This window comes from Vanellus vanellus, assembly GCF_965231255.1.
Source record: "Vanellus vanellus genome assembly, chromosome: 11".
In the NCBI taxonomy this organism is placed as follows: domain Eukaryota; kingdom Metazoa; phylum Chordata; class Aves; order Charadriiformes; family Charadriidae; genus Vanellus; species Vanellus vanellus.
The window spans coordinates 24,769,540-24,789,622 of NC_138916.1; the positions used below are offsets into that span (position 1 = coordinate 24,769,540).

The following is a 20,083-nucleotide window of genomic DNA, read 5'->3' on the forward strand; positions in this document are numbered from 1 at the left end:
CCCGGCAGGGAGGTCTCTGCTGACGGCCGCACCTGTGGGAACACCCAGGGTTTGTCTCCGCACCTCGCGTACAACTGCATCCGCTCCCAAAGCTACAGCTAGCTGTGGATGAGAAATTATAACGGATGATAAAAGTATGGATTATGGGTGATAAATAGATAATGCATGACATTGTCCATTGATAGACCCGAGACAGGTAAAAAGCAATGCATCACTTTTGAATTTAATGCAGCTGTTGCATTTTTGCTTCTGTTAACATTAAATATTCAGACAGCTGAGTACTTTCCAAACATCACCTGAACACACCGGCCTTGATTGGCGTTGACTTTGTCAATGCACCATCTATTATTGCACCAACTAAATGCAAAGTAAGACGGGTAATTGGCTGTTTATACTCTGAAATATATCGGAGCTCCTTAGGCCTGACTGTGCTGGGTAAACAGGCACGTCCCAGCCAGAGGCTGAGAGCACCAAGCAAGCCCGGGAGCCAGAGCAGGGCCGGGGAGCCGGGCGCCACGGGATGGGGCTGCTGGTGCAGCCTCCGTCCTTCGCACGGAGCCGAGTTTCTGCCCTGCGGCAGAGGCCAGGCAGGTCCTGACGGCCCCTCGGCACGGTTTCCCACGCCCAGCTCCGCCAACGCGTGTCCTGCGGTGTGCCGGCTGCTTTGCAGCGGTTTGTGATGCAAGTGCCGTCCGCGGGATGGGGGTTCACGCTGCCCTCTGAGGCGCGTTCTGCTCCGCTCCTCTGAGCAGCAGCAACAGCCACGCTCGGCCCTCCCGGGGCTGTGGGGCACAACCTCTCAGTGAAATGTAACCTCCTGGAAGACAAATACACCTCAGAATTCACTTTAAATATACATTTGGAAAACTGCATTTTGGGGTTTTGAGCTCAAAACTGCGAGTAACGGAGAATCCAAATATGGAGAATTCATATGATTTACTGTATTAATTATTAAAAAGAAAAAAAAAAAAAGACATTACTCATCAGAACTGGATTCTTGTCCATCGAAGCTGGGGAACAGAGAGTATTTTTGTAAAGGCATCTCCCAGCCTTTGATACGCTCGGCAGAAACGTTTTCAGGTAGTTTGAGAGAGAGGCGTAGAGCTGCCCTCAGATGTCTGACTGCAGCGACGTTCCCCGCTCTGAGCACGGGTCTGAGGCAGCGGAGGGGGATGAACTCAGTCAAGGGGCTCCCGCATCGCCTCAGCGACCGCCTTTAAAAAAAAAAAGCGCGCTTTCTCTGCCGAAAACTGGAACCTCAGCAAGACTGTTCCCTTGGTGGCGGAACAAAGTTAGTAGCCGAGCCGTGGCATGGGCGAGAGGCTCCCTGACAAAGCCCGGGCTGCTGTGGCATGAATGCTCTCTTCATTAAGCCGCTCAGCTGGCGCAGAAGCTTCTGTTCTTGATGAAAGCAGCACCTGCTAATGCTGAGGATCCCATTCTTCATTAACAGTTCAGCTGGTTCAGAAGGGGAGCTCTGAGGCAGATGAACAATTTATGCAGAGTGGGATACATGACAAAGTAGCAGCTACTTTAGTGAATACAAGCATCTTTGTAAAAGTGCCCAGATGGTTCAGGAGCCAGTCCCGTTCTTTGTGAAAAGCGCCGTTGTTGTTCTGGGCTCTGCATCACGCCTCCTACCAACATGCCGGGCACAACCCGTCTTCCAGGGGAACTGCAAAATTCAGTCTCCCGACAGACATCCCACACGGGCCAAGTCTCTGGGTTTGCCATCGTTTTTTTCCAGCAGAATAACGTCCACTCCAAGACGTTGCCCCCTGTCTCTGTCTCACTGCTGCAGCCACCACTGCCTGCAACACCGCGTTCCCAGTCTGGCATTGACATCAGCTGGACATGTAGATTAATTGCCTGTTGGATACTAAGATAACCAAGCCGGGTCCTCCTCTGTAGGGCCTCCAAGAGCACAACTGTCGCGGGGGTGGGTCCGGCCTGACGGGCAGAGCCGGCGCGGCCAGCCTGGCTGGGGACAGGGAGACAGGGGCTCGGGAAGCCTCATCTCTCGTGACCTGTCATGGGGACAACCCCTGAACTGTACAGCCCCAAAGAAAAGCGCCAGGTTCCCAGCCCCGCACACCGGAGTGTGGGTTCCCCACAGTGAGGACGGTGTGTCAGAGATACGAGAGCCCGGAGAGCCACCGGCACCTTGGAGCAATTCCCCTTTGGAGCGGAGCTGGGAAGAGGTTTGCCGGGCGGCGTGGAGCAGGACGGGATGCTGCCCGGCAGCCAGGAGAGGTCTGGAAGCATTGCTGGGAAGGAGCTTGTGCTGCCTGGGGAAAGGTGAGGAATGTGGTTTTGTAAACCATCTTTCTGGCTGGGAAGGCAGGGAATGAGCAGAGCTGGAGCAGGGATAATGCGGGGAGCAGTCAGACAGCCGCACAGGTGGACTCTAAGGCGGGGGCTCGTGAAGGGAGGACGGGAGCTGCACTGCAGCCTGTGAATGCAGCTGGAGGGGATGAAGATGAGTCTCCAGGCAAAGATGAGCTGAGTCAGGCAGGTGCAGTGGGGACAGGGCCCGTGGTGCAGTGGGATAGACCGGAAGCAGCTTAACACGGACCCTCTCTGTGGCCTCTGGTTCGGGCATTTGTCAGCATGTGTGGGGGTGGGAGCACTGGGGAACCCCTCTGTGCAGGGACGGCCATGGAAAGCGTGACACCCAGGCGGGGAATGGCCAGAGCCAGAGATCTGCAGTGCTGCCGGCTGGGCCCCCATCCCTGGTGGCTGCTGACACTGCCACCAGGTATTTCACTGGTCCAGAGTAGCACCAACTGCATCCGAGTGAAAACTCATCACTTTTAGAGTCCATTTTGTTTAATAACTAGAGATTTTAAAGTTTCTTCCCACAGTGAATGAACAGTAAGAGAGAAGCTCATGCCCTGGGGACCTCCCCAGCATTTGGGCTGGCGTAGGGCTCTGCTCAGAGGGCCACGCGAGCTGACCCCTCTGCGGGAACACCAACCCATTGACCCCAATCTGGCCCCGGGGAGGCAGCTGGGCGCAGGCGGGTGCTTCAGCGGTGACCTGCGGGTCTGCTGGGTCGAGCGCATTCACCTCCCGTCCCCGGGGATGCCGCTGCGTCTTTCGGGGGCCGGGAAAGGCCTCTCCCCACTTCTCCGCTTCGGCGGTCGGGGGCGAGGATACAGCCGGCCACACGCACCCGCATCACTTGCCCCACACGGGGCTCACCGCAACGGCACCGCTCGCAGCGCCGGCTGCGCCCCACGGACCGCGGGCTGCCCCCGACTCCCCCCGGGGTGCGGGGGGGGACACGCGACCCCCTCTGCTCTGCGGGCGTCAGGCCGCGGGGAGCGGGGCCAGAAGAGAAGTTGCGGGCAGGAGGTGAAGACACCCGCTGCCCCCGGGGAGCCCCGCACCCCCCTCCCGCCCCCCTCCGCGCCCGCGGAGCCCCCTCCCGCGCGGGGCTGCCCGGGGGAGGCGGCGGGGCCGCGCCGCCCCTGCCGCATTGGTTTGCGGCGGAGCCCGTCACCGCCGCCGCGTCGAGATTGGCCCCCGCAACCGGCGCCGGGGCCCCCCCCCGGGCCTGCCTCCACCCCGCCCGCCGTGCGCCGCCGCCGCCGCCGCCCGGGCACGGCCGCTGCGCTCCGCTCCGCGCCGCTCCGCGCCGCTCGGCCCGCAGCGGGGGGAGGGCCGGGCCGGGCCGGGCCGGGCGGGGGGGGCGGGCGGCGGGAGGGGGGGGGGGGAGGAGGTCGCCCGCCGCACCGCACCGCCCCGCACCGCCCCGCACGGCGCCGGCAGCGGGGATGTGAGCGGAGGCTCCGCCGCTCCGCGCCCGCTCCGCGCCCGCTGCGCGCCCCGGGAAGATGCTGAGCAGGTGGATGAGTGGCAGCAGCAGGAACCTCGACCGCGAGTACAACTGCACCGTGCGGCTGCTGGACGACAGCGAGTACACCTGCACCATCCAGGTCAGCGTCCCGCGGGGCGCGGGGGGGCGGCGGGGGCGGGACGGGCCCCCCGCCGGGGTCGCGCCGCCACCGGAGCCGGCAGACAAAAGGAGCGGAGCGGCGGGGGCGGCCCGGTCCTGCCCCGCCGCCGCGAACAAAGGCGGACACCCCCGCTCCCCACCACCGCCGTCACCACCACCACCCTCCCCCCCCCCCCCCCCCCGGCCGACCCCCACCGGCGCTCCCCCCGGCCCTCGGGAGGCGACCCGCGGCTGCCGGCGGCGAGGAGCCCCGGGGCAGAGCCCCCCCATCCCCTCCGCGCCCCCCCATCCTTCCGTCGCGGAGGCGTGCGGGGATGGCGCGGGGGTGTCCGCAGCTCCCGGAGCGGGGCAGGGGCAGCCCGGCACGGCCGCCCCGGGGCCGGGGAGAGCCCCCGCGGAGCCCGGCGGCGCTCGCCCCCCTCAGCCGCCCGCGGAGGCTCCGCGCATCGCGGTGCGGAGCCGAGTCCCGGGGGTGCTGCTGGGCAGGGACGGGCCTCCGCCGCCCCCGGGGCGCCCCGCTCGGCCTCCCTCATTAGCGCTCAGCTCCGCTCTAATGAGCGGTGGGGTTGTAATAGTCCGGAGCGGCGGGGACGCGGTGGGGCGCCCGCCGCTCCCCGGGTACCGCGACCGGGTACCGGGCGGACCGGGACCGCCCCGGGGCCGCCGCCCCCCACCCGGGGTCCGCCTCGTTGCCGGGGGCGGCGCGGGGTCGTGTCTCGCCCCGCAGAGCCCGTGGGATGCGGTGTTCCTAAAAACCCGCCGCAGCGAGTGAGGAACCGGGACCGGGGGGCGGAGGGCAGCGGAGCATCCCCGGCTCCGGCTGCTTTCACTCGTCGCTCCTACGGTCCCCGCCGCGTCCCCGCGGCAGCTCGCCCGGAGCCCGCAGGCGGCAGCCCCCGCGGCTCCTCCTGCCGCTGCCCGCCGGTCCAGCCCGCTCCGGGGGCAGCGGCGAAGGCGGCGCCGAGTTTTCGGTAAAAGGTGACTCCACACGTAAGTGGCACCGGCCTCCGCCCGGCCTCCCCGGCCCGCCGCTCCGGGGGAGTCACCGACATCCTTGCGGTGACCGTGCCGAGGGCCGGTGACCGAGGAGCGCTGTGCGAGGCAGGGTCATTTTCGCTTAAATAGTCTAAAATAGATAAATAGGGTGTTTGGTGCCAATAACGGCGGCGGAATGCTGATGCCGCAGGTGCCTCCCGCGCCGCCCCCCCCCCCCCCCCCCCCCCCCCCCCCCCCGGGTTGTAAAGTGTGACCCAGTAAACAGCCCGAACGGCAACCTAGTTTATTTTGCATAAGCGAAACTAATTCGTCTCTCGGAGGTTGTTTTTGATACAAATTAAATGGAAAACTGGAGTTTGGGAGAGAAAGTGTGGGCAATGCAGTTAAGAAAAATCTGGATTTTTTGTCCTTAAGATAATTTAACAAGGTGTCGTCATTTAGCATGTCTTTTTTTTTTTTTTTTTTTTTAGAGAAAATACTACTTGATCACGTATTTCAGTGGCTTATTTTATGTTCAGCATAGTGAATAGCGAATCCTGATATTTAGTATGCATGACCCAAGGTATAAAGAATTAGCTTGTATTACCCTCGCAGTCAAGGTTACCCCACTTCAATATTTGTTTTCTATTGCTTTCCCGCTGCCTTATAAGCCTTGTTTATAGTCTGTGCGAAATTAAAGCGTACATAGTAGGGACGTATGATGTCTTGCAACTGAGAAGAACCCTCACCATCCTGGCTGCGAGCAGTGAATGAGTTTTGAAGGTCATTCCCTCACGAGCGCAGATATTTCATGTCTTGCTGAGATCCGTAGTGTTTCCTCACCCGGGCTGTTTCCGCGCCTGTTGTTTCTAATTTATGTATTTCTATTTTTACTTAAATACGGAGAAACTGTCCAAGGCGTAAGTCATCGTTTTCATATGCAGCGCTGTTAATCACGGCGCACATCTGGGGAGCAAAGCTGCTCACTGGAAGTTTGTAATGTGTGTTTTTGCCGTTGTGCCCATGTGTTTGAGCCGCTCAGCCTGGCAGCGGGTGGGATGCGGAGGGGCTGCGTCCCCTCCCCGCAGTGGGACCCCTCTGACGCGTCGTTGGGCTTCTGCATTGCTGGGGAAGAGAAAGAAGCACTCGTCGGCAGAGCTGATTTTCAGAGGTCTTATTTACGTTTGAGGTAATGGCAGTGGTTAAACCTGTCGACAAAGTTAACCTCTGGCTGTGCTCGATAAAGGTGTGTGAGGGGGCTGGTGCTGCTGGATAATACCTGAATATTCTGTTTCTCAAGAAAGCCTTTCTTATTTGGTTATTGGAAGTTTACTTTGGTAGTATTCCCGTGTTGAAGGAACGCTTCGTTGTCTGAGCTGGGATGAATCCTTCCTCTCCTCTGCCCTGCTTTTCACTCCCGAGCAGCCCGTCCCGGCAGAGCTGGTCCCCGGGTCCCCCGGCCCGGCACTGGGCGAGAGCGCTGCTGCGGGCAGAGGGAGTGGGTGCAGTGGGTTGGGGCAGCTGTGTCTGCGCCTCCGTAAGAGGTTTTGTTGTTGACTTTTTTTCTTGTATATTCCGCTAGTTTGCCATTTTTGGGGGCGACGCTGTCCCAGCATCCGCCTCCGCTGGCTCCGGGGGACGGTCCGTGTCTGCCGGCGAGCAGGGCTGCGGGTCTCCCTCACTTGCCGGGACTCGGGGGCTCCCAGCAGCTGCCTCAGTATGACGGTGTTGGGCTTTCTTGACTCAGAAAAGCTTACATTTTCATAATTTTACCTGCCACGGGGGCATCTTTGAAAAGCAGTAAAGGCGGTAGTTTGCAGCGTGGGGACCATCAGCTGTGAAAAGGCGGCAGTGCCCGGTAACGCCCCGTCCCTCGGCGTTGTGCGACTGCGGCTCACGGGTGCCGGGGACCCCGCTGCCGGGGGTGTCACCGCCCCGAGGTGCGTCCCCAGGGAGCGGCTCGGCCGGCGGAGAGGGGCGGCCCTTCCCGAAGGCTTTTTGCTCGTCCCCGCGGCACGGCTCTGCTCTAGCGGTATATTTAATTTATATTTACCACCGTGCGCTCCGTGTCTCCAACCCGAAGCGCGCAGCAGTTTGCCAGCGAGGCGGCCGCGCCGCCCTCCTCGGAATAAAGCGAGCTTTGAAAAAACGAAGCGAAGCTCTCGCGCTGCGGTTTCGCTGTGACTGAGCCGCTTGTCTGAGGGAATGTTTTAAATTCTTCGCTGTGGTGTCAGTGGTGGTATAAAAGGCTTGAAATAATTAATGATTTGCCATTGCTCGATGCATCAGGCGTTTTCCTGAAAAGACAGTGGTGTTTTGTTTCAGACCTCAGTAGTACTATGAGAACGTGGAAATGGGAGAAAATAAATACGAAAACAGGATTTCTTAGATGCGGGATGTAAGAACTTTCTTGCATAAGATTGGAAATAAATGGAAACGAGCTCTTGACTACGCTCTCGGACAAACCCCACGTTTTCCACATGAAGCACAAAGTTCATTAGAAGACCTGACAGGATCATTAATAACAGGCAGTCAACACAAAGGGGAACCTTGGGTTTGTGCAGCGCTGGCTACTGTGAAGGTTATTTGTTCATTATCTTTTTATCTTCTGAGAGTTTCCAATTGCTTTTGCTGGGAAATAGGTTAGCAGACCGCCGCTCACGCGGTGGGGTCTCCTCTCTGAAGTCCGGAGCAGAGGTGATGTGTTCTGCTCCGGAGGTTGCTCCCCGCTGCCGAGAAACCACCGAGGAGTTTATCTCTGCTCCCGGAGCCGTCCCTTCTCTCCGCAGCCTGAACCCGCGGTCGCGGTAACGGGGGCTGATGCCAAACCTCTTGTCAGGAGCGCGGAGGAGGGCGCACTCTGGGTCGGAGGCTGCGGGTGTGCGCGGCGGGACGGGCTCTCCGGGCACCCCCTGGGCTCGCGGCCCAGCGCCAGCCACGCTCCGGCAAAGCCGCCGCAGCACCGCCAGCGCCTTGTGGTAGCGAGGGAAGTCCTGGCCCCGGAGAAGTTCATCGGCGAAGTCTTGGGGCTGCGGCGGGTGCGGGATCGCACCCCTCCCGGCCCGCGGGTCCCGGGGGTGGGGAACGCGATGCCGACGGGTTTCTGTGCCCGGTTTGCTGTTGACTCTATTCAAAGTAATGTTTTTATTTAGAGCATTGGAAACGTATTTGCAACAGAAACCCATCATTCTTGCTCGGCTAAATCTCAGTAGAGCTGCACGCTGCCGGGCAGCATCCTTCATTCCCCGCTCAAACATTTACATACACGTGGTCTGTGGGCTCGGAAGAAAACTGCCTGAAATGCACAATAACTTTGAAGACAAAGTAGCAGTCCAAGGTGAGACGTTCTTGGGTTTCATCTCCTTTTCCCTTTTAAATTCATTTCCAAGTATATAATTTTAAAAACAAAGGATACAAAAGGCAGCTGAGGAAAACATCCACCAAACGTCCACTGAAAAACTTGTGACGTATTTACTCGCATTTTAATGGGCGGCAGAAACACAAGTTGTTATGGACACCCGTTGAAAATATCTCTAGTGCTGCTATTTCCTCACCAGCTGAAATGTCTGTTTTCTGTTAACTTTCCACACCTGTTTTATGGTGGTACCTGCTGTGAAACTGCCGGCTATCCCTCTCCTGGGGGCCGGTTTCCTGAAAGAGCGACTTTGGTTATCGCTTTCCCATATAAGCTGTTGAAGACAAATAAAGATACGTACGCACACACACAGGGTAATGCCATTGTCAAAAGATCTGTACAATAGCATCATGAAAGAAGAAATTTTCTGCTTCTGTCATGTAAAAATTAGGTAATGCACAGTAGGAGGCCTTTTTTAAGCTGTCTGGGGAATAGTAAAAGTGCCTCGAGCAGCCCACTTATTTTTAATTTTTGACTCATTCTTCAGGAGCTTAAAGTGATCGTGTATGTGGGAGTGACGTCTGTGGCCACGTTCCTGCAAAGCCATCTCCTTCCATGGAAACTCGCACGATGCTTCGGTTTGCCCCGTGCAAGACCGGAGGCGCCAAAAGTGTCTGGGGTCCCTCTCTGGGGGTAGAGCCAGCAGATGTGTCTTCTCGCCGAAACCGTGCAGGGCGGCTTCTCCTGGAAGCCGTGTACGAAGATGGGCCAGGACTGGGCGGCGAGCAAGACCCGCGCTGAGATGCCGTCACTGGTAGCGGGCACGGTCCTGGTGGAGGTGCCGTGGGTCTGTGGAAGCTCCTCCACTGCTGGCGTGGCGGGGGGCGTCCTCTCCGGGGCGCGCAGCACCGTGTGTGAAGGTGGGTCCCCAAGCACGGATGGGGGCGCTGAATGGCCTCTCCTGCGCAGCAGCGTTGGGTGAATTTGGGTGTTGGTGGAGAGTGGAGTCCCCGTTGGCCTCAGAGGTAGCTACTCGCTCACTGGGTCCTGCGTGTTCGAGGATGCCGCGTGCCTGTCTTTGTCTCGCGCTGTGGGAGGGCGGAGTTTCCCAGTGGGAAAATCCAAACCCTGTGGCAAAATCTACCCCGAGCAGATTTTACTGCTCAACACTTCAGCCTTCCGGGGCACTTGTAAGACTGCCACGTGGTGAGCGCAGTTAGGGCAGGGCTGACGGGAATGCCGACCCGGCGCGCAGCGCAGGACACGCGTGTGCTCCCGCCGAAGCGGGAGCGGTCCCTCTGCCTCGCACGGGGGAGGCTGTGGCGCCACATCAGGGTGGCACTGTCGAGCGAACCCTGCGGAATCACCGCCCGCCTGGTTCCCGCATGGTGGAGGAGTGTGGCACTACTGTCACTGGTTAGAAATGGCCGCGCGTTCCTGGAGGAGGCTGGGGAACAAGCAGGGATTTGCCGTGCGAGGAGAAGTGCTGTACTTTATTTGCCATCAATTTTGTCAAGAATAGACAATACCTCGTTAGCGCAGGGGTCAGATGTTGATGCTGTTATGGAGAGAACTGCACGGCGCTTCTGTCATCAGCCGCTTGGTTGTGGTCAAAAAATGCCGATTATTGTTTGGTTACAGAAAGCTTTGGAGTTGCTTCTGCAAATAAGAAGGTTTCAGGTCAAATTCTTTCCTTTGAAAAATTTCCAGAGTAAATTATCACAGCAGTATGAGAGCAATTTCATATTGATGATCTGGAATTGCCTGCAAGGCTGATGAATCCACAGCGAGCGTCTGCAGAGACTGTGGCTCTTGCATGGCAAGGAGGGGAAGGGGAGCGGGTTCTGCCGGGTGCAGCAGCACTACAGCGGACGTGTGCGTGTATGTGGGCCTGAGCTCGTCCTGCCGGGGCTGGGGGCATCGTGTGGAAGGATGGGGCTAAATCCCCTCTTGTGGCAGAGGTTCTAGTTAGTTATTTTTGGTGGTGGTTCCCATCAGCCTCTTCGAAGCTTTAGAACTCAGGAAAATATATCCCGGGCTGTTTCTTCATCGGCCGCCTCTTGTGGATTCCCCCCTGGTATTCCCAACGGAGCTGCAGCTGCTGTGGCTCTCGGTCACTTTCTAAAATCTACTCGGATTCCTGTGGCACCTTTGCCATCCCAGGAGGTGTGTTTGCCTGTGCTCCCCCGCCGTGTCGGCAGAACTCCGCCAGCTGCGGCCAGAGCCCAGGGGAAGGGGAGACCCACCGTCTTCGGCCGTGGCAGAAGGGAGCGAACGCTTTGAGCGTTAACTGGAGCTTTCAGCTGAGCACGGCAGCGTCTTAACCGACCTTCATTTTGCAGGAGGAGCTGTTAGCTGGTGCAGTCTGCTTTTGTTACGCCCCTTACAGAACCGGATAACGGGGTACAGACCTACCCAGGGCTGCAGAGCACACTGCTGGTGGGGGCCGGGCTGGGGCGGAGGTTGCTTTGCTCGGAGCACCAGGACAAAGGAGGAGGTGGGGAAGAAATGGGGTGAGTCTTCAGAAAGGTCTGAAGAAGCGAGAAGACTCCGTGCGCACAAGTAGGACGTCAGGTTTACGCGTTTGTCTGCATCCGTACAGAAACCTGAGCGCATCTCCTGAGCACACCGCGCAGCCCGGCTTGGTCTTTAGGAGGTGAGGCGAAGTCCGTGGGCCGACGTGGCGGCATTTCTGCAGGTTGGGCCATGCCCCGAGCCGGACCTCCTGCAGCGCAGCCGTGCCTTCACGGGGCCCGCAGGGCTTCCGCGTGGGGGCGGGAGCAGCCCCTCGCGGGATGGAGCAGCGGGGGACCGAGGTGTGAGCAACTCCCTGCGCGGCCCTGCGGCTGCCGGGGCGTTTTGGCGCGGTGAGGAAGAGGAGGTGAAGGGCAGGGGCATGCGAGCTGGCCCCACGTGGACACGGGTTTGCTGGGACTCAACGGACGGGAAAGCTTGTTGTTGTTACGCTGCGAGGAGTGGGTTGAGGTGTCAGAGGGAAGATCCCTGGCTTCGCGTGTCACTGCTGGTGCGCTGAGCCGTGCTCCGTCGGCACGTAAAATACTGGTGCTTCTAGAAAATAAAAATGGGGTATTATGGAATCATAGAATCACGGAATGGTCTGGGTTGGAAGGGACCTTGAAGACCACCCAGTCCCCCCCCTGCCCCGGGCAGGGCCCCCTCCCCCCAGCCCAGGCTGCTCCCAGCCCCGTCCAACCCGGCCCTGAACCCCTCCAGGGATGGGGCAGCCACAGCTCCTCGGGGCACCCTGCGCCAGGGGCTCACCGCCCGCACGGGGACACATTTCTCCCTCACATCTCATCTCAATCTGCCCTCTTCCAGTCTGAAGCCATTCCCCCTCCTCCTATCACTCCATGCCCTTGGAAAAAGTCCCCCCCCAGCTTCCTTGTGGGCATCCTTCAGATACTGGAAGGGGCTGTAAGGTCTTAGACAGTTTTATCTGTTTACAGTATTTTTCTTGGGAAAAAACCCTAAATAATTAAAATAGAAATGAAGTCTCATTAAATACGTCACCCCCGAGGTGTGTTTGCCTGTGTGGTTTGTGTTCAGGGGGTGCTGGAGGGGGGTGGGGGCAGAAGCGTGGTGGATCGAGCAGCGGCAGGAGCGGGGCGATGTGCCGGCTCTTCTGCACAAATCCCGAAGATCAGCCGCTTCCTCTCCAGGAAAGGAAGTGTTCGGAAGTGCCTTTCTTTCCAGACTTTTGTGCCTGCCTGTGCTGGCAGCGGGGTCGGGGCAGCAGTTGCCCCGGTGGGTGGGGAGATGGTGGTTCTCCTCTGTCGTTCCCACGGGGCGTCGTTGTTCGGGGGTTTGTGTGTGCATGAAATCACTGCCCATAAACCATCCCCCGGTGGCGGGCACGTGCCTACCGGACCATCCCAAACGAAAACACAGTTTTAAGCTTCACACTCAAGTTCTGCATGTCTCCCCCCGCTGCCACCACCCGCCTCCAGTTGAAGCAAGCCTGTCTTTCATTTGTATGTGGTGGGACATGGGCACGAGGAGTTCTCGCAATTGACGGTAGCTATTAAATATCCGTTACGGTGTTTTCATTTCCGGACAGAAGAGTAACTGCTGCCTTTTGCGTTCAGTAGCGTTTGGAAACGAGAAAAAGAGTGGTGAGGAGTGAAGTCGCTGCAGCCCCGTCCCCGCGTGTGCGGTCGGTGGGGGAAAACGTGACAGTCGCGTGCAGTCTTTCTCTCCGGTTGCTCTGTGGCACAGATTTTGCGGTGATCCGATTTTCCAGGAATTTACCGGGTGAGACGTACTGGGGTACGTTTGGTTCTAAAGCGACCTGTGGGATTTGGGGCTGGCCAGGCAGTTTTCGGGCGCACGGTGCAGAGGTTGTTGTGCCTGTTGGGTAATAATGGCCAAGACTGAACTGAATATCTGCAAAATATGCCCAGTCCTTGGAGTCTGACTTGTTTCTGAAAAGGGCAGCGCAGAGGGAGGTTGAGGGAACAATGCTGCAGAGTGCCGGTGGAGAACGGCTCTTTTTTCTAAGCAAAAATAGGATTTTTGTAACTGCCGGTGGACCGATCTGGCGTGGTCCTGGGGAGCAGCTGGGCGCTTTGTTCCTCCCGCATCATCGTTTTAAAGATGCAGACTGTACTTTGCCCTTAATTACACTTTGGCAATTACCGTCTGGGTGGATTACCTTCACTGGTAACCATTGTCTTCATTTGCAAAAGTGACTCGGCAGCTGAAATTTTGTGAGGAATACAGTTTACTCTCCGCACACACAAAATGCAGGATGCCGTCGTGCTTCCTCTGGCTCATTGTCTGTAGGGGACAGCGGGGGTAAAATACGGTAAAATCTTATTTTGCTCCATAAAGTCAGGAGCTGTCTCTGCAGATACACATCAGGAGCTGCGCTACGGAGTGAGGTGGTGCCATTTTTACGTCATCAGTGTGTAGAGCAGAGCTGTGCTTTAAGCCACTGCGTCTTTTAGGTGCTCCGAGGATCAACTTTGTCCTTCCACTAGTGGGTGATGCCGGTTCTCCTTATGGAAACCAGGGGGGATCTGTTCTCCCCGATTGTTCAGTCCTTGGTCCTGGTGGAAAGGTGCAATAATGTTGGTGTAAATGGCCACTGCTCTTCTGCAGACACGGGAACGGACTGGGAAACCTCTCTGGGTTTGTTGGATGTACTTTGCATTGTGAAAATGCAAAGGTGAGGAAATGTCTCCTGAAGAGGCGCGAGCGTTGCAGGGCCCAGAGCCACGCGCCAGCTGCGCCCTAATAATTTTCACGTAATAATTTTAACGTATTCTCTTTAGATTTCTGAGCTGGCAGCCTCCCTCCGCTCCCGGCTGGGTCGCGGTCTCGCCGGAGCTGGGCGTTGCGCCGAGACCCGTTTTCTTTCCCTGGGAGAGGCGGGTTTCTGCGCTGACCGAGCATCTCCCTGGGAAGCCAAGGCTGGTGTGTACTTTAAGCTTTGGTGCCTGGCAGGAAAGGACATAAGCGCTGGGCTCCTGAGTGCGGAGGAGAATGGCGGGCTGGTTCGGGATGCTGCGGGAAGGAGTGAAATAAGGGGGGTCAGTACTCGCCAGGTACTGGTGTCTCACCAGATACACGAGGCACTTTTGTAAGCCATAATTGGGAAAAGCTTTGCGGTGGTGTGCTTTGTGAGGCCAGAGGGACCTCAGCTAGTTAATGTGGGGTGTCGAAATTTGATCAATGCTGCAGCTGGAAATAGAATATTTTGGCTGCATAATGTCTCTTACCAAAGACTTTAATTATAGTGGCATATCTGTCATATCGATGGGGGTTTTCTATTTTTCAGGGGCTGTTTCAGATCGTATTGGCTTTTAGCTTGGCACATAAGCCTGGACCCAAAGGAAATATCCATCTAGCTGCCTATATGAAATTTTTCTTTATTAAAAAAAATTAAAAAATTGATGAAGCCGTTCTGGAGCTGCAGAGAGACTTTAGGAATGTATAGATTAGGTAGTTTATAGTGATTGTGACTATACGTTATCTAAGATACTTAACTCATAGAATGGACAGTATATTGGGACTGAAAAAAAAAAAGCCGGAATCCAATATAGTTATGTTTGAAAAATAGATAAGAAACATGCTGAGCAGGTACTTTTCATGAATCGATTTAATTCTCATTAGCGTTGCACTATATAGCATGCTGACTAATATTTCTGGCTTGCAAACAACAGCGGCTTTCCAAAGGAAATGTGTAATGAGAACAGAAAGTCTTTGGGCCCTGAAGACCCGGAGCTCCTGGGGCTGTTGGAAGTGGAGAGGAGAAAATGTGAGGGCAATAGAAGACGCAGCAGCAGAGGAGAGGGGTGGGGTGGGAGACGACGGTGGGACAGGATGAGGGCAATGGGGGTGTGATAGATGTCGGTGAGCGTCCCCTGCCGTGCCAGGCCGTCCTCCTCCATCCGTACAGGGACCCCCGGGACCCCCGCGCCGTCGGGACTGCTGTCTGGACCAAACCTCGGCCCCTGCCCTCGCGGTGGTACTGTCAGACCCCCCTCCGTAGGTGACTCTCTTGGACCACACTCCTGCCTAAATCTCGCTGCTCCTGGGCCGTTCCTCACTGTTAAGGTTCTTCTCCTGATCCAGAGTGGACTGTTCTGTCTTCTGGTCCAGGTCCGTGTTACTGCTGTCCTTCCTTTCTTCCACTTGCATTTATCACCTCTGTGGTTATCATTTTGCATCAGTCTCGTTTGCAGGTTGATATAAACCCCCCAAACCTGCAGGGAATGATTCCTCCGCCTCTCACCGCTTCTTGGAAGCAACTCCTGTAGCCCCCACCGATGGGGCTTTAACCGGTTGGGACTTCTGCTTTCCTTCCGATGGTGGATTTCTTCCTCTGGGGTTTTGGGATGCGGCAGCGGGTGCTGGAGGGGACGTGCGTGGACCGTCGGCCCGCGTTCCGCCCGGCGCGCGTGGTGGCCTGCAACACCAGTGCTTTGCTCTTGGTCGGGTACCGGGTCCCCCGGCTTAACATCTGCTTTTTGTTACTGCCATAAATAAGGTGCTGATGCGAAATTAATCCCAATGGGGAGTGTCTTAAATAACGATGAGGGTGATGATTTCTCTCTGCCCTTATGGGATGCGTCCCACTGTCAGCGCCACCGCATCGGCCCCTTGGCAAAGCCCCCCAGGATTAGATAAAGATGCAACCAAGAGGGCTCGGGGGGAAGAATAAGTTGCGGCTTACCTTAGTGACCCCCAGTACCACCGAGTGGAGAGCGTTCCTATTTCTCTGGGGCTTTGTAATGAACAGGTGGCGCTTTGTTATGAGGATGTCATTGAGTGTAATGGGGAACGATGTCTGCGGCGTTTTAGGTTGGTTTGGTTTTAAACTTCTGCGGGCAGCGTGTAATTCTCCGCCAGCTCTGCTGGGCTTTTCCAGAGAGACGTGGTTTCCCGACACGGTTAATCGCCGATGCTGATGAGCCGTGTCCCATCCTGCTGGTGTCCTGGGGCTGCCGGGGGGCAGCGTGCTGGGGCTTCCGCAGGGCCCTCCCCGCTCCTCCCCGCACCACAGCCTCCCTCAGTGGCAGAACTGGGCTAATGGCTCGTCCTTGGTCCGTCCAGGTTTCTCTGAGGATGCGTTTGTGGGAGACTGGGTGTGGGGAGAGCGTGAGGAGGGAGGTGGCATTCTCCCGGCGCGGTGCTTGGGTTCGTTTGGGAGCAATTTGGGAGCAATCCCCTCCCAAACTAATGCTTGCCAGGGCGAACGCAGCGGGCAGCGAGGGTGGTTTGCCGGCGCAGCGTGGCTGTCGCTTTGCGCTGCGGGGCTGCAAGCGAAGGGAAGGCAGAGCAGCCTGCAGCGCGGCCCTTCGCTTGTCCCAGCACAGGGCACATCCCGACCCTTCGTGTCTCGCACGGGGCGAGGAGGCTGAAGCCCTCGGCTCCCCTGGTGGCCACCCGCGGCCCCACGGCCCGTCGCAGGGTGCGGGACCCCATCGCGGGTCGCTCCAGCGAGCGGTCGCAGCTCCTCCTCCAGAGCCAGTGCGAGACCTGCGGCCCCCACGGTTCTGAGCCTGAGACGTAACTGCAGCGTTTTTGAGCAGGAGGCGATCCGTTCTTGGGTGCAAAGAAGTACAGAAGCCGGCAGCGGCGAGCAGGCCCCCCATAGGGGATAACTGCGAAGGGGACGGTGACAGCACAGGGACGAGCAGGAGACGGCTCTGACCTGGGTCAGGGCTTGTCCCACGGGAACCTCACCGCGGGAAGGTTTATCACGGCCGAGCTGCAACTCAATCACGGTTCCTGCATCGCTGGGCGAAGCGGCAGCGGGCGCGCGTTCTGCCGGGGGAGTGCGTTAGTATCGCAGAGCGTAAGCAATTAAACCTCGCACACTCAAGATGAGGTTTCCCATTCCCTCTCTTTTGTTTGTCTGCTTGTCCCTCAGCCCCGCAGGGCAGTGCCACCTCAGCCGGCGTGGGCTGGGGGCCAGCCCGGGGGGCTTGGCAGAGCTGTTGGCCGTGGCTCGGTGGTCCTCGTGCCTGTAGGATAAATGCGAGGACTGGGAGGCGAGTTGAGCTGGGCTGGAGTTATACACCCCGTGCGGCTTCCACCAGAGAGGGATAAGAGTGGAAGGCAGCCCAGGGTGGGTTCAGCGTTGGCTTCTGAGTGGGACTGGGGAAACGGTAAATCAGCCCGAGAGGAGTGACTGCGTGTTGACCCACCCCTGCAGACACTGCCTAATTGTTTTATTTTGCTTTGTTCCACGGACCTCTGTGGAGAGAGAGGAAAAGTCAGCGTCTGGGTGCAGCTGGAGGGGCCGGGGATTGCCATGGGAACGGAGGAGCAGGGCTGATGGTGAGCAGGGGACTCCACCATCGCCTGGGAGATGCCCTCGTCCCCACTGCTGCTTCGGGGACATCATGCTGGATCTTGATGTCCAGCCCTTGGAAGCGGTGACGAGGAGCTGTAGCCCACTGGTCTCGGTCCAGATCCAGCCTTGTCCCAACCACTGGGCTGTGGGGACTCCTCCACGGGGCACCCTGGGTCCGTGCCACCGCGGGCCTTGGCATCCGGCGGGTCCTCAGCCCCGGCCATGGAGGAAGGAGGGGGCTGAGCTCCTCCGTGGACCTCACCCCGGGTGGCCGCTTGGGGTGCCCACATCTAGTGCAGGGGATTAGGACCGCTGGGGGATGGGGTCTCATCCCTCCTCTTCATTCCCTATTTATTTAATCTGTAAAATCTGGGGATTCGTCTGAGTGGCACACACAGTTCGTGGAAACTGAAGTGTGGAGCTGCAGCCCGTGCGTGGGCACTGTCCCCATGTGTGGGCAGCATCCCTGTGCGTGGGCAGTATCCCTGCACGTGGGTGTTATCCCTGTGCGTGGGCACTATCCCTGCACGTGGAAGGGGGTTCCCAGGGCAGGTGACGAGCTCTGCTCCTGCAGGCTGGCGGTTACGGTGCCGGCTGCTGTAGGGAAGCACTGAAGGTAGACACGGACTCTGATGAACCTTGCCCTGCCAGCTTCGGGAAAAGGTCGCCTGGGTTTAAAGCACCATTTAGGCAAATAAGTTGTGCTAAAGTAGCATTTCTTTAATTAATGCAGTCAGATTAACAAGTGCTGCAGATAAACCTCTCCTTAAGTTAGTCGCTACTTGCAGCTTCCTTGCCCTGCCGTGCCTGGGGTTTAAAACGCGCCCAGCAGAGCAGCAGCAGCAGCTCTCTCCGGGACTGCAAACCCCCGGGGTGCTGAGGATGCTGTCCCGGGGAACGCGGGTCTGGTCTGGGAAAGGCATAGACTCGCGGGTGGACGGGACTTCAGCGCTAGAGGTAAAAGTCACCCTGGGGGGCACATCTGGGTGTGTTTGGTGTTCCACCCTCGCAGCCCGTGTCTCGATCACTGCTGGTGGCCGTGCGCAGGGTGAGCATCCCCATGCAGCATCTCAGCGCATCCCCATGCAGCATCTCAGCGCATCCCCGTGCAGCATCTCAGCGTATCCCAGTGCAGCATCTCAGCGCATCCCCGTGCAGCATCTCAGCGCATCCCCATGCAGCATCTCAGCGCATCCCCATGCAGCATCTCAGCGCATCCCCATGCAGCATCTCAGCGTATCCCAATGCAGCATCTCAGCGCATCCCCATGCAGCATCTCAGCGCATCCCCATGCAGCATCTCAGCGCATCCCCGTGCAGCATCTCAGCGTATCCCAGTGCAGCATCTCAGCGCATCCCCGTGCAGCATCTCAGCGTATCCCAGTGCAGCATCTCAGCGCATCCCAATGCAGCATCTCAGCGCATCCCCATGCAGCATCTCAGCGTATCCCAGTGCAGCATCTCAGTGCATCCCCATGCAGCATCTCAGTGTATCCCAAAGCAGCATCTCAGCGCATCCCAATGCAGCATCTCAGTGCATCCCCGTGCAGCATCTCAGTGCATCCCTGTGCAGCATCTCAGTGCATCCCCGTGCAGCATCTCAGCGCATCCCCATGCAGCATCTCAGTGTATCCCAAAGCAGCATCTCCACAAAGACCACCTTCAGAGATGTGGCCGATGAGCAACATCCTTACGGGAAGCGGGGAGGGATCCAGCTTGTGTTACAATAAGAAAGGAAGCAGGCAAGAGTAAACATGGAAGTAAGTAAATAAATAAGCCCCTTTGTGCTTACTTTTGGAATAACTACAGGCGCAGCTGTAAGCGGCTAACTGCCCGGGCGCTGGGAGAGCTTCGTGGGGCGATGCGCGCTTTGCTCTGCCGTCCCGCTACGTCTGAACTTGCTGGCGGGAGGAAGAGAGGCGGTAGGCAGGAGAGCACGTCCCATACTGGCCATGCACTGCAGGGTGTGACTTTTCTGTAGGGCCAGTGGGACCTGCTTTGAATTGCAGCCACCTGTCAGTTACTATTAGTAGTTTTTATAAATTTTGTCATGCCTGCCTTGCCGAAATGGTCTGCTACCCCATACGGCGTGGTGGGGTTCTGCAGGCAACACAGCAGCTGCCAGCGCTGCTTCTTCCTTTTCTTTATGCTTTTATAACAGTATCCACACTTGGATATTTTGTGTGTTACAATAATAATAAATAAAATGCATATTTGAATGATTCTCTTGAACCTGTTAAATTAGGGAGGGCATCTCCTAATCATCACCTGTTAAATTAGGTTCACGATCGCACTGGTGCATCCAAGGGCTGAAGGGGGGCAGGGCGTTTGCAGCGTTCCCTTGTTTTGCGGCGTTGCAGGTAACGGCCGCATCTCCTCGCCGCCTCCCTGCCGGTTCCCCGCCTGCCTTCGCAGGTCCCTCGCTGCCACCCAAAGCCGCGTTACTCTCCGCTTGGGGACGGGCACCGAGGTGCTTTTTTCTGGGTATGCGGGTCCTAGGCGCGCTGCCATATGTTGTGGGGAGGCAGTTGCGCACGCATTATATACAGGCTGATGATTTAAAAGGCTGTCTTAGATCTGTTCATGGCTTTCCACGTGCTGGCTCTGCTGGCCGGTGGCATTCTTGGGGCTGGCGTAGTTGGCTGGTTTACATACCGCTGGCTCCAATCTCTGTTTCTTTTAGCATCCTGTGAGGACAGTAGGGGCTCTGGTTCTCTTTGGAGAGTCTCTCATGCACGCAGACCTCAGCAGGACAGGCTGCGCCACGCCACGCCGCGCGGCAAAGGTTGTTTTGGCACGGCCAGGCGTCCCTCTGGTCGTCCCTGGGTGAAAGCTGCAGGGCAGGGCTGGGTGGGCATGGATGCCTTACCCCCACCTCCGCAGGACCCGAGCAAGGGGGGGCACGGCGACCGGTGCTCTGTGCTTGTTGGGGTACGGGATTTGCAAATCCTGCGCCTGTTGGATGCTCC

At 57.8% G+C, this 20,083-nt stretch overlaps 1 protein-coding gene across 2 annotated transcripts in view; it reads left to right on the plus strand.

Annotated features, from left to right (window-relative positions):
• Nucleotides 1–3,839: 3,839 nt before the first annotated feature.
• FRMD5 (FERM domain containing 5) overlaps nucleotides 3,840–20,083 on the plus strand; it is a gene marked incomplete at its 5' end in the record, with an annotated part of 111,438 nt that continues 95,194 nt past the window's right edge. For both annotated transcript variants that reach the window (XM_082488747.1, XM_082488748.1), the window contains one exon: nucleotides 3,840–3,941. In XM_082488747.1, coding sequence (XP_082344873.1) covers nucleotides 3,840–3,941 — 102 coding nt within the window. The remainder of the gene's footprint in view (nucleotides 3,942–20,083) is intronic.